Source organism: Silurus aristotelis, assembly GCF_946808225.1.
Source record: "Silurus aristotelis genome assembly, chromosome: 5".
In the NCBI taxonomy this organism is placed as follows: domain Eukaryota; kingdom Metazoa; phylum Chordata; class Actinopteri; order Siluriformes; family Siluridae; genus Silurus; species Silurus aristotelis.
In genome coordinates, this window is record NC_139578.1 from 20,070,397 (window position 1) to 20,082,468 (window position 12,072).

Here is a 12,072-nt window from a genome sequence, read left to right on the forward strand (position 1 = left end):
GCAGACTTTATAACTCCCTCACTTCTTCTGGGAAGATGTTCCACTAGATTTTGGAGAGTGCTTCTGGAGATTTGTGCACATTCAGCCACAAGGGTGTTAGTAAAGTCGGGTTCGACGTAGGTGAGGTGAGGTGAGGTGAGGAAGCCTGGGGTGCAGTCTGCGTGCCAATTCATCATGTTCAGTAGGGTTAAAGTCAGAGCTCTATAGCGGGAGATCTTCCACTCCAAATCATGTAAAGCATATCTTTAAAGAGTTTGCTTTGTGCACGGGGGTATTGTCATGCTGGAACAGGTTTGGGTCTCTTAGTTTGGGAAGGGGTAGCTCCAGTGGTTAAGGCACTGGGTTACTGATAGGAAGGTCAGGGGTTCTGCCACTCTTGGGCCCTTGAGCAAGGCCCTTAACCCTCTGTGCTCCAGGGGCGCCATATCATGGCTGACCCTGCGCTCTAAACCCCAAAAGTTTATACTACTACATACAAAGACCTTCTGTTCAAGTGTGTGCCTTCAGCTTTGTGATACCAGTTTGGGAAAGAACCACATATGGCTTGGAAAGTGAGGTGTCCAAGTACTTTTGTCCATATAGTGTATATATGCATCTAAGAATCAATATATTAAGCAATATCTATCTATCTATCTATCTATCTATCTATCTATCTATCTATCTATCTATCTATCTATCTATCTATCTATGTGAAAAAGAGGTTACTGTTTTTAAGGCTAGGATAAGATTTAAGTGTAAACATTACATTAATTTATTTTCTTAATAATTATGCCAATGGAAGGCCTTCATAAGTTTAGTAAGATACACACACAAACAGTGGGTGGGTGAGACAGAAAGAGACAGACCTTGGTGATGGCATGGACCCAGGCTCTTTGTGCGTCTGATGTCTGAGCACCAAACGAGAGTATTTTCTCAGACTCCAGGTAGATCTCAAAGGTGAACACTGCCCTGAGGGGGGGTGGGGGGGGGAGTTGGATTACCACACACACACACACACACACACACACACACACACACACACACACACACACACACACACACACACACACACACACACACACACACACACACACACACACACACACACACACACACAGCTGTGAAAGGAAAGTGCCTGGCTATTAATCTCAGTTTGTCTGCTGCTCTTACCACAGGTATTAGAACACCAGAGGATGGTCTGAGGTCAAAGGTCACAGTCTAATCCTGTCTACAGGGTGGTCTGTGCACCTTGTTAGAATATTTTTACCGCTATGCTTGCTTGTTTGTCTGTTTTTGACCCACAGAAAAGTGTCAAACACTGCAAACTGATTTTAAAAAATAAAAATAAAAATAACACTTGGAGGAATGGAGTAAGGAATGAGTAGAGGAAGGGAAATGGGGCAGAAAAGAAGAGAAAAGAATAATACCCTGCTCCTGTCATGGTCTCGGTGTTGCTGAAGGCCAGGCTCACCATCTCACCGACAGCCACTCTTCCTAGCTGTGTGGCACTCTTTTCATCATCGTAGTAACTCAGGTAGCCACCTTCTAATGTGCACCAGCGCTGTGCCATATCTACAACATAAAGACAATATAAAGAGAATAAACAATTTAATATGCTGAAACTAATAATAATAATGTAAGATGCTTTTTTTTCTGCAGGAAAGTTTTAAAAATCAAGGCTCTCTAAAACACTACCAAAGAAAAGGATCATAATCACTTTGTATTGGCTTCTCTAAAAAAAAAAAAATTTATTAGTTAAATTCTAATAATTTACTTGGTTACTCATCACCTCACTATAATAACAGCACCAATTCTGTCAAATAAGGAAGCCACCGAAGTTTTCCTGTCAATTTTAACCCACTCGTCCACTGTCTGGGTGTGCAATTGGATTAGAATTCATGCTTGTGTCTATTTCAGAGTTCCGCCTGCTGTTCCAAATAATCCCACACTTTTTCAATGGAACTGAGGTCTGGTGATTTTGCAGGCCAGTCAAAATGCCTTAGTGTTCAATCACGCTCATCTAACAGATGTGACACGATGTGTCACGAGTGTCTGCAGTGCATTTTGCTGTGACCTAGAGCTCAGAAAGTTTCAGAGTCTGTCCAACTAACAATCCAATTTCATACCCAGGTATAGTGTGTAGAGAATTTTACTTTTCTTCAACATGACAACTACACTGGTAAATTTGGATAGTAAAATACTAATGATTAGGTTACTGTAGTATTATAACTGCAACTTGAGGCCATTTACCACCCAATTTTTAGTTCTTTGAAGAACCTTTTGAAAGGCGGACCTTTAATAGGTTTTGTGCGGCCACAAAAGATCTGAAGGAATTTCCTAGCGTAGGGTTTTACATTTGCTACGGGGGGTTTGTCATTATTGTTTATATAATTTTCAGTTATTTGTCTCATTTAGCCAGCAACACAAGCGGTCCTAGTGGTTTTCATGGTTTCCTGTTTGCCAACTAAATTTGGCGGCTAGGTGACTACCCTGCATCTTTGCCTACAAAACCGAGCAGACTGAAGCACCAATATTTTCTCAGTCCACAAGAGAACATCAAGGCTCCAACTTTTTAGGCAGCAAACAAAATAAAAATTTCTAGCGAGAAGGTGCTGACTGTCTTTCTAAAGGTGCACTGGGAAGCATTTTTCCACCTGACATTTTATGAGCTTATCATGAACTGAATGCAAATGGTAAAATGAACGGGCAATTCTCATCACGTCTTCTGTTGCTGTTAGGAAGCAGAGTCACCTTCCACCCAGTTACATCAAAAGCACCATATCGTTATCTTACTGCCTTGAAAAAAAAAAAAAAACACGAAAAAGCTTTTTTTTAGGCTGAAAGACAGGATCAGAAGGAGAGACCTAGATATCAGAAATGATACAAAGACTAAAAAATGTGTGTGTGTGTATGTGTGAACAAATGAGTGAGAAAGAGGGAGGAAAAGAAGGAAGGAAGGACACAAAAAACTGACTGGCACAACAAGTGATATTTACAACGTTTCCTGAAGCAGAAGAACAAAAGCGTTCATCAGCAGCTCTGTGGTGCCACAAATTAACAGGTGCAGAGAAGGAAAGTGACAAAAGAAAAAGATTCCAAGCGATGACATTTGGAAAGTGGCGTGCCTGTCACCAAAACAGAAACACAAACAGGCGCATCCACGCTCTTTCAACAAACGGAAATAGATACACTCTCGTTTGCACCGTCTCACATGCACACATTCGGATATAGAAGGGACAGATGGTATTTCCTATCAACAGTCATTTCATGTGGCTGTCTTGCTGTATCTCCATGTTGCAGTTTGCAGTGTGGGGTATTTATTTCATCACCTCGTAGTCAGTATCCGTAAGCATATCTCCCACTCGAAATGGCAACAGGAGCAACTCAAAACAAAGACTGGTTCAGTTTGCCAAATTCAAATATGGAGAATGCAACAGGCCGTTGACAAAGATTACAGGTTGAAGGGTCGTTTAATTTCATTTGTATTGTGTGCTGCAGGATGTAAAAACGAACACGCAGCTATGAACCATTTTGCGTTGTTTCTCTTCGCACTAATCTAAAAGACAATATTTAAAAAAACTGATAACTGCAAAACAGAAACTATGGAATGTTATACTGCAAAAGTATTCAACAAAACTTTGTCTCTGATCCAGTCACATAAAATGGCTTACAAGTAATGTTTTATTGTGTTTCAGAGCAGAGCTTTAACACTTATTAGGCCCATCAACTGGGTTCAGAAAAAAAATTATTCGAATTTGACAAGAAGAATATACACTAATGCTAATGCCATGTTTTTATCATTGTCCTCCTTTTTTTCCCCAAACGGACTACATTCTGTTCACCATCAGACCTGAGATTAAGTCAAATAAAAAATCTGTGAGTCTGTAAAAACGTTCCCCTTTCTGACCTAATGTCTCTCAACCTGTAGTCCACCATTCGCTTTACACATTTTCTTAAATAATTAACATAAATTACAATACATTTATGATTAGACATGTCTGCTACAAAAAAAAAAAAAAAAAAAGAAGTGATAATTCCTGGTTAAATGGAGATTGGTGAACTATGACCTTTCTTTGCTGTAAGTATGGTCCAGTCCACAAATTAATGACCGATAGATAGATAGATAGATAGATAGATAGATAGATAGATAGATAGATAGATAGATAGATAGATAGATAGATAGATAGATAGATAGATAGATAGATAGATAGATAGATAGATAGATAGATAGATAGATAGATAGATAGATAGATAGATAGGAATTTCTGCCATATTCGTGTGCTGAGGGTTCTGTGTCATTGTTTTTCAGTGCACTTAACACTCAAATCAACAGAAAAAAACGTTGCCTGCTGCAAAAAGGAACGTAATAACCTCATAAGTCTGGGAATTACAAAGCATGAACTTTTTTTTTATTTTTTTTTATGTGATAACAGAAGAGTTATCACCTCTTCTGCTCACTTCGAGTTCTGTGTAGTTCGTACACACCGGAGTCAGAAGGGGATCAGGGAGGCTGAAGCATGCTGGGTAATCAGAAGGTTATCAGGGTGTGACTGACAGTTTGATAAGAGTGTAGAGTAGTTTGATCTCGCTCTGCTGGCATCAATTCTCAGGTTCAGTGCTATTTCAGGTCCATTCTAGCAAATCACATCCTGCAAACACGAGAGCTCCGTGTCGGCACATAGCAGCCACTCTCTGATAAACGCCGGTGGCCGTTTCGATGGATTTGGTTATATACGTTGTTAAAAAAAATAATAATAAAATAAAAATAAATAAATTAATAAAAACCCCAAAATAAAACCATAAACATGTCTTTGGGCAAGTAAACGCACTGACATAAACTTGCAGGTTTACTTCTGACTGTTACAAAGCACTGACACTGGGGACCACAAAATTTAATTTGCCATGTTCACTGCGGAGGAGACAACGGTTTCAAACTCGGATTTTACGGAAAACGGAAACAATTGAAGTTGTACAAACGACGATACACCTGGGGATCGTTAGAAACACGGATGGAACAGCACTCGACCACACAAGAACCACCTGTTATATAATTAATTGTAATGTATGTAATCAGTCCACTTGGTAGTACAGTTTGTTTTTACTAAAATAGAGCTCCAGATTCACAAAGTGGACAAACCTTGACTCTCAAAATACTCTCCAGTCAAAATGCATGTTTGTTGATTTGATCTTACAACATCGTGGTGATTAAGCCTGAGAACTGGGGAACCTCGAGAAACTTTACCAATGTAGTTTCCTGACAATTAGCAGGTAAATCCACTATAAAATCAATGCACATATCCTCATCAAAACCCTAGAAATCATTTCCCTAGCCAAAGAAAGCATAGCACAGAACACAACTTGTGACATCTGAAGAGAGCAATCCTCTTTATTCAATACAGTAGTACAATGGGACAATAGACAACATGCTGAGGTGTTGTGTCTTGTATGATACAGGGACTCAGTATTATTTATCCAGTTCTTTCTTCATAACCGTTTCATCTACCGAGCAAAGAGCATTCAGGTTTCCCCCCCCCTTGTACCACCTGACATTCGGTTCTTTGGATCACTATTATCCGACTGTTCATGTAACAGTTTAGTTTCATTTTGAAAGGGAAACAATGGCAAAGACATTCTCCCCAAAACAACATGGGGAATTAACCAGACTCAAAGGAAACCCATCGTCTTTTGACTTACTATAGATTGATTTTTAATCATTATGCTTTCATTATACTGGTTATCCAATCAGTGTTCAGATGTTCAGAACGAGAATGAGCGTGGTCTTCAGTTCGGGACTGGAATGCAAGACTACACTATCCAGGTCAGAATATCCACTGAAGCAGGAGAAAGACTTGGGCATAAATTGTTTTGGGGAAGTGCAGTCTGTGCAAAGTGGTTTATCCATGTGGGAGCAAGTACAGGAGCAGAGACTGCAGAAGTTCCGAGCAGAAATAGAGCATCGGGATAAATCAGGCGGCTTCCCTGGGAGGTAAGAGGACCCACAGGAGGACAAGTGTGTCAGGATCAGGCAGGGGGAGTAGATGTTTTATAGTTTGTCAGGTACACAACCTTTTGTTGCACCATGGTGTTGGCGATATGGATGTGCACTGTTTCGTGGTAGGTGCAGCCTTATCTATCGAGCTCTTTTTTCCTTCAGTGTCCCTATAAATTCAGCATGCATCAACCACTGTTGATGCAGTCTATCGTTTGCTGCAATTAGAGCAATCATTTCTCTTCTATTGTTCCCCCCAATTGTCTCCCAGTGTGGTCTTACTGATTTCCAACCTGTAGTTAACCCTCCCCCTATCTTGCAACAGGTACCAGCCTCAGAGTGTGAAGACCACCATGTGCTCTGTGAGGCCAACTGAATCCAATTTCTGCATCTTTATTCAACCTCTTCTATCTGCCCTCTTCTGCATACATGTACAATTGACTAGTGTAGCAGTGATTTATGACCAATCATCATCAGAATCCGAAAGGATCTGCCGATAGGGCGAACGCTTTTCTATTGCGGCACTCAGGAACTTTGTGGAGCGTTCATTTGTGAATTTTTGTAATATCTTGTTATAAATAGATATTTTAACTAATGAGAGATCACACGCCTCCACCAAAGGAGGGCACTCTGAAATATTAAGTTAACATTCTGGAAAGCTGCGCATTTTCTTATTATCCATTATTTCTCTGTATTACATCAGTCAGCCACAAACGTGTGCACCGCCACTGACAGGAGGTACGTTTAATTGTGGTTGAAAAGTGACACTTGATTAAATATCCCCCACCACCCCTTCTCCTACAGTAGCTGTTAGCTGTTCGCTCTTATGGACATGAGATTAATTAAATTAAGCAGAACGAACAGCTCTTCTAGAAGGCGAAATATTTCATCACACAAATATATATATATATATATATATATATATATATATATATATATATATATATATATATATATATATATATATATATACTTTTATATATATGGAGGGGATGACAACTATAAACATATCCAGTGGATATAAAAGTGTACACACCCTCAAGCAACTTTTTGTGATGTCAAAAAAATTGTTTTTCCCACCTTCAGCCATATACAGAACCGTAGAATTTTTATATCTTCTTCACTTAAAAAGAAAAGCATACCGTAACATATGACTAAAATCATATCAGTTTTTACGGTAAAAAAAAAAAATCCTTTTAAACATGGCATCATGTTTTCAGAAATCCTGAAATTCAGCTACCATGGCAACATTTCAAATCGATCCGAGAGAAAAAAAAAAAACGGGATCACGTGGTTATCCTACAATACAAATAAATACAAGCAAGTAAAAGCATGATCATAGTTGTACACACACTGTGCTCTTAAAATACATCTAATTCAATATTTATACCAAACAAGCTTACAGAGTCTTTTATTGCTGAAGGTTCAATCACGCAGGACCGAGCATGTGTCGAAAGAGGTCTATTCGGGAAACGTCTCTGCTTAAAAGCACAAGACTTTAACAGAGTCAGTCAATGAGAACATTGCTTGCTTTTATGTTGTTGTTTTTTGTGTGTGTGTGTGCTTGTGTGTGTGTGGGTTTGCGTGTAAACGTTACACCAATGTGTGTGCATGCTGTTGAAAAAAAACTCTGCAAGATTTATAAGGGGGCAGATGTGACTGCTTTCACTTCATCCAAAATAGAGCATTGGAATAGCACTTTACAGGCTTTTGGGTTTAGCAAAAGACTCTTGGCAGACACACACACACACACAAACACACACACACACACAGTTTTAAATCCATTAATCAATCAATAAATAAATACTAGACAGACAGCTAAGACAATGCTGGTGTCAAAAGTTTTTACAATAGGTTTTGTGGAAAATGCATGTTTAAAAATACAAAAAAATAATAAACCTCTCATAAATATGACTGCATACGAAATATTTATTCATTTCCACGAAGGTTGCCAATCCATTACAGGATATCAGACCTGACGCTTGCAAGGCCATGGGTAATAAAATTGAAACGCAATGTAAAACAAATTAATGGAACAGTCCTAAAGCTTATGTGCATCCCTGTGAATGTTACCAGGCAGCGTCACCTGAGCGAGCTCGGAGACATCAGACGCGCTGATAAGCCTGAAAGAATCCATGTGTAAGTAAAGAGGGACGGAGGTATGATTAGATGAGAGGAGGACAGGAGAAAATCACAGGGAACGGAGCTGCTAGAACTCTGACCTTGTGAAGTACTGCAGAAAAGAAGACAGAGAACAAAAGGGAAGGGAAGACGAAGGAGACAGAGAGTGAGAGGTGGTGGTTGGGGGGTGGGGGGTTGGGGCTTAGGGAGAGAGGAAAAACACAAACTAATCAGAAATTAGAGGTTTTAGTTCCAAACCTGTCACTCAATTTAGACAGTGCGTGTCGACGTGCTGGTGTGCGTGCAAGCGTGAGCGTGTGTGAGCGTGTGAGGAACATGCTCACATGCACTCGCGCAAAATATAGAAACCAATTAGGCTCTTAAAGAAGCACAGAAAAAAAAACAATAAAATTTTTTACAAATAAACAGATTTTTGAAAGCCTGCATACTGACATACATTACTTTACTACCTAAAAGGTGTAAATGAGACTGTAAATCTGTATGGTAATCTGTTTCTCCTCTCGCCCTATTTACACTCACACAATTGCAGAATTCTCTTAAGGTGTTGGGGGGGGGGGGGTAAACTACTGACTTCAAGTCTTTTCGGCTTCTCCCGTTAGGGGTCGCCACAGCGGATCCTCCGCACGTTTGATTTGGCACATGTTTTACGCTGGATGCCCTTCCTAACGCAACCCTCCCCAATTTATCCGGGCTTGGGACCGGCACTAAGAGTGGCTGGGGATGGAAACTACTGACTTCAAGTAACTAACTGGAATCCATCTGAAAAGCCAAACATGTTTGTACTAAAATCCTCAGAAACGGCGTATTAATTATTTAGAACAGGTTTTATGCAAAAAGCTTCGAAACATTAGTGAAAAATGGCTTTGAAGCAACCTGGCTTGCAAATAAATAAATAAATAAATGAATAAATAAAACGTACGCCTTCATCTCAGTGGGAAATGTGAGGCGGCACTTCTTGTTGGATTAAGACGTTGAATTACGCTGTTTAAGAAGTGCCTTTGAAATTTGCAGTGGAAGCACTACACTTAAGCTGCGATTATGGGGACTCTTGAATGCTTGCTTATAATAGATGAAATAACGAGCAGTTTATCGGCTGTGGCTTTTACCGAGCCAGCATGAAGGTTTAAATCTCGGCCACTTGAAGAGGCCAAAGTGAATGAAAGGAGGACAGCGAGAGAGAGAGTAAAGGAGAGACATATTATAGCTTGTTGCTTTTTTTTTTCATTTTTTATTATTCTGTCTCATTGACAGAATATTACGGCACTCCTCTGAAATGCGCAAAATGTTATCTTTCGAGCTCAAGAGGATTTGACTCAAATTTCTAAAGCTACCTTTGAATGCTGAACCATTGCTGATTATTTAATAGGTATAAATAAGACACGTGAATTTCAAGTGCTCATGATTTATTTACTTTTTCTTTTGAGTGTCATGTAACCACATCTGACTAGCAGAAACCAAGCTCAGGTTTGAATGGAGATGGATAAATAAATGCATCTCAAACGGATTGGCTTTAAACATTCCACTTCTCTCAACAAGCTTTTTTTTTGTTTGTTTTTTTAAACCAAGTCATAGCATTACTTCGCTAATCAGATCAGAGAGAGAAAACGAAAAGAAAAAAAAAACACAGGTCTTATCTTCTTCCATGAGCTGCCCACAGCTAAATTATATACACAAACATGTAATTTGCATGAGCCGCAATAAGAGATCTGTATCGGACGAGGTCATGTCTAGGATGAAAAGCGGGTTACTCTCTCAAAATGTTTATGGGTCTTTATTTGCTTTTTTTAAGCTGTTAAAATATATTGCAGAGTCTATGTCCTGTATGAGTGAGATATATTTACGTATTATTTATACAGTGAGGAAAATAAGTATTTGAACACCCTGCTATTTTGCAAGTTCTTCCACTTAGAAATCATGGAGGGGTCTGAAATTGTCATCGTAGGTGCATGTCCACTGTGAGAGACATAATCTAAAAAAAAAAATTTAGAAATCACAATATATGATTTTTAAACTATTTATTTGTATGATACAGCTGCAAATTAGTATTTGAACACCTGTCTATCAGCTAGAATTCTGACCCTCAAAGACCTGTTAGTCTGCCTTTAAAATGTCCACCTCCACTACATTTATTATTATAATTTAGATGCACCTGTTTGAGGTCGTTAGCTGCATAAAGACACCTGTCCACCCCATACAATCAGTAAGAATCCAACCACTAACATGGCCAAGACCAAAGAGCTGTCCAAAGACACTAAAGACAAAATTGTACACCTCCACAAGGCTGGAAAGGGCTACGGGGAAATTGCCAAGCAGCTTGGTGAAAAAAGGTCCACTGTTGGAGCAATCATTAGAAAATGGAAGAAGCTAAACATGACTGTCAATCTCCCTCGGACTGGGGCTCTATGCAAGATCTCACCTCGTGGGGTCTCAATGATCCTAAGGAAGGTAAGAAATCAGCACAGAACTACACGGGAGGAGCTGGTCAATGACCCGAAAAGAGCTGGGATCACCGTTTCCAAGGTTACTGTTGGTAATACACTAAGACGTCATGGTTAAAAATCATGCATGGCACGGGAGGTTCCCCTGCTTAAACCAGCACATGTCCAGGCACGTCTTAAGTTTGCCAATGACCATTTGGATGATCCAGAGGAGTCATGGGAGAAAGTCATGTGGTCAGATGAGACCAAAATAGAACTTTTGGGTCATAATTCCACTAAACGTGTTTGGAGGAAGAAGAATGATGAGTACCATCCCAAGAACACCATCATACTGTAAAGCATGGGGGTGGTAGCATCATGCTTTGGGGGTGTTTTTCTGAACATGGGACAGGGTGACTGCACTGTATTAAGGAGAGGATGACTGGGGCCATGTATTGCAGAATTTTGGGGAACAACATCCTTTCCTCAGTTAGAGCATTGAAGATGGGTCGAGACTGGGTCTTCCAACATGACAATGCACGAAGCACACAGCCAGGATAACCAAGGAGTTGCTCTGTAAGAAGCATATCAAGGTTCTGGCGTGGCCTAGCCAGTCTCCAGACCTAAACACAATAGAGAATCTTTGGAGGGAGCTCAAACTCTGTGTTTCTCAGCGACAGGCCAGAAAACTGACCGATCTAGAGAAGATCTGTGTGGAGGAGTGGGCCAAAATCCCTCCTGCAGTGTGTGCAAACCTGGTGAAAAACTACAGGAAATGTTTGACCTCTGTAATTGCAAACAAAGGCTACTGTACCAAATATTAACATTGACTTTCTCAGGTGTTCAAATACTTATTTGCAGCTGTATCATACAAATAAATAGTTAAAAAAATCATATATTGTGATTTCTGGATTTTTTTTTCAGATTATGTCTCTCACAGTGGACATGCACCTACGATGACAATTTCAGACCCCTCTATAATTTCTAAGTGGGAGAACTTGCAAAATAGCAGGGTGTTCAAATACTTATTTTCCTCACTGTATATATATATATATATATATATATATATATATATATATATATATATATATATATATATATATATATATATATATATACAGATAGAAAGCTACTATGCATACTGATGCTATGAGCAGTTTGGTTGATTTGAAATCTAAACTTGAGATTAAATTCCAAGTCGGGACGCCATATCTCTGTTTTTCCTTAGTAGCTGGTTTAAGCTGCCCTGGTGCTTTTTCAATTTCCGATTATTTTAGTTCATCTTTAACATTTCCAGCAATGTACACTTTTATTACCAGCATTGGTTAAGACAAACTGACACTCCACCCACTTTCCAACATGTATTCCAGCTATAAGAACCACTGTCTTCTACACTCACATGTAGAAGAAAAGAAAAGTGGACAGGATGCTGTAGCAACAACAAATTCCCCTTGGGGTGCAATAAGTTGGGATCCAGAGAACGGAAAAGCTCTCAAGAGGATAGGAGCCTCCAGCTGCTCCTGCTATCTCAGTAAGAGTGAGCTG

The 12,072-nt window shown here is 39.6% G+C and overlaps 1 protein-coding gene across 1 annotated transcript in view; it reads right to left on the reverse strand.

Annotated features, from left to right (window-relative positions):
- arap2 (ArfGAP with RhoGAP domain, ankyrin repeat and PH domain 2) overlaps positions 1–12,072 on the reverse strand; it is a 78,334-nt gene that overhangs the window by 25,388 nt on the left and 40,874 nt on the right. The window contains 2 exon segments of the mRNA XM_083541229.1: positions 846–948; positions 1,407–1,551. Coding sequence (XP_083397355.1) covers positions 846–948; positions 1,407–1,551 — 248 coding nt within the window.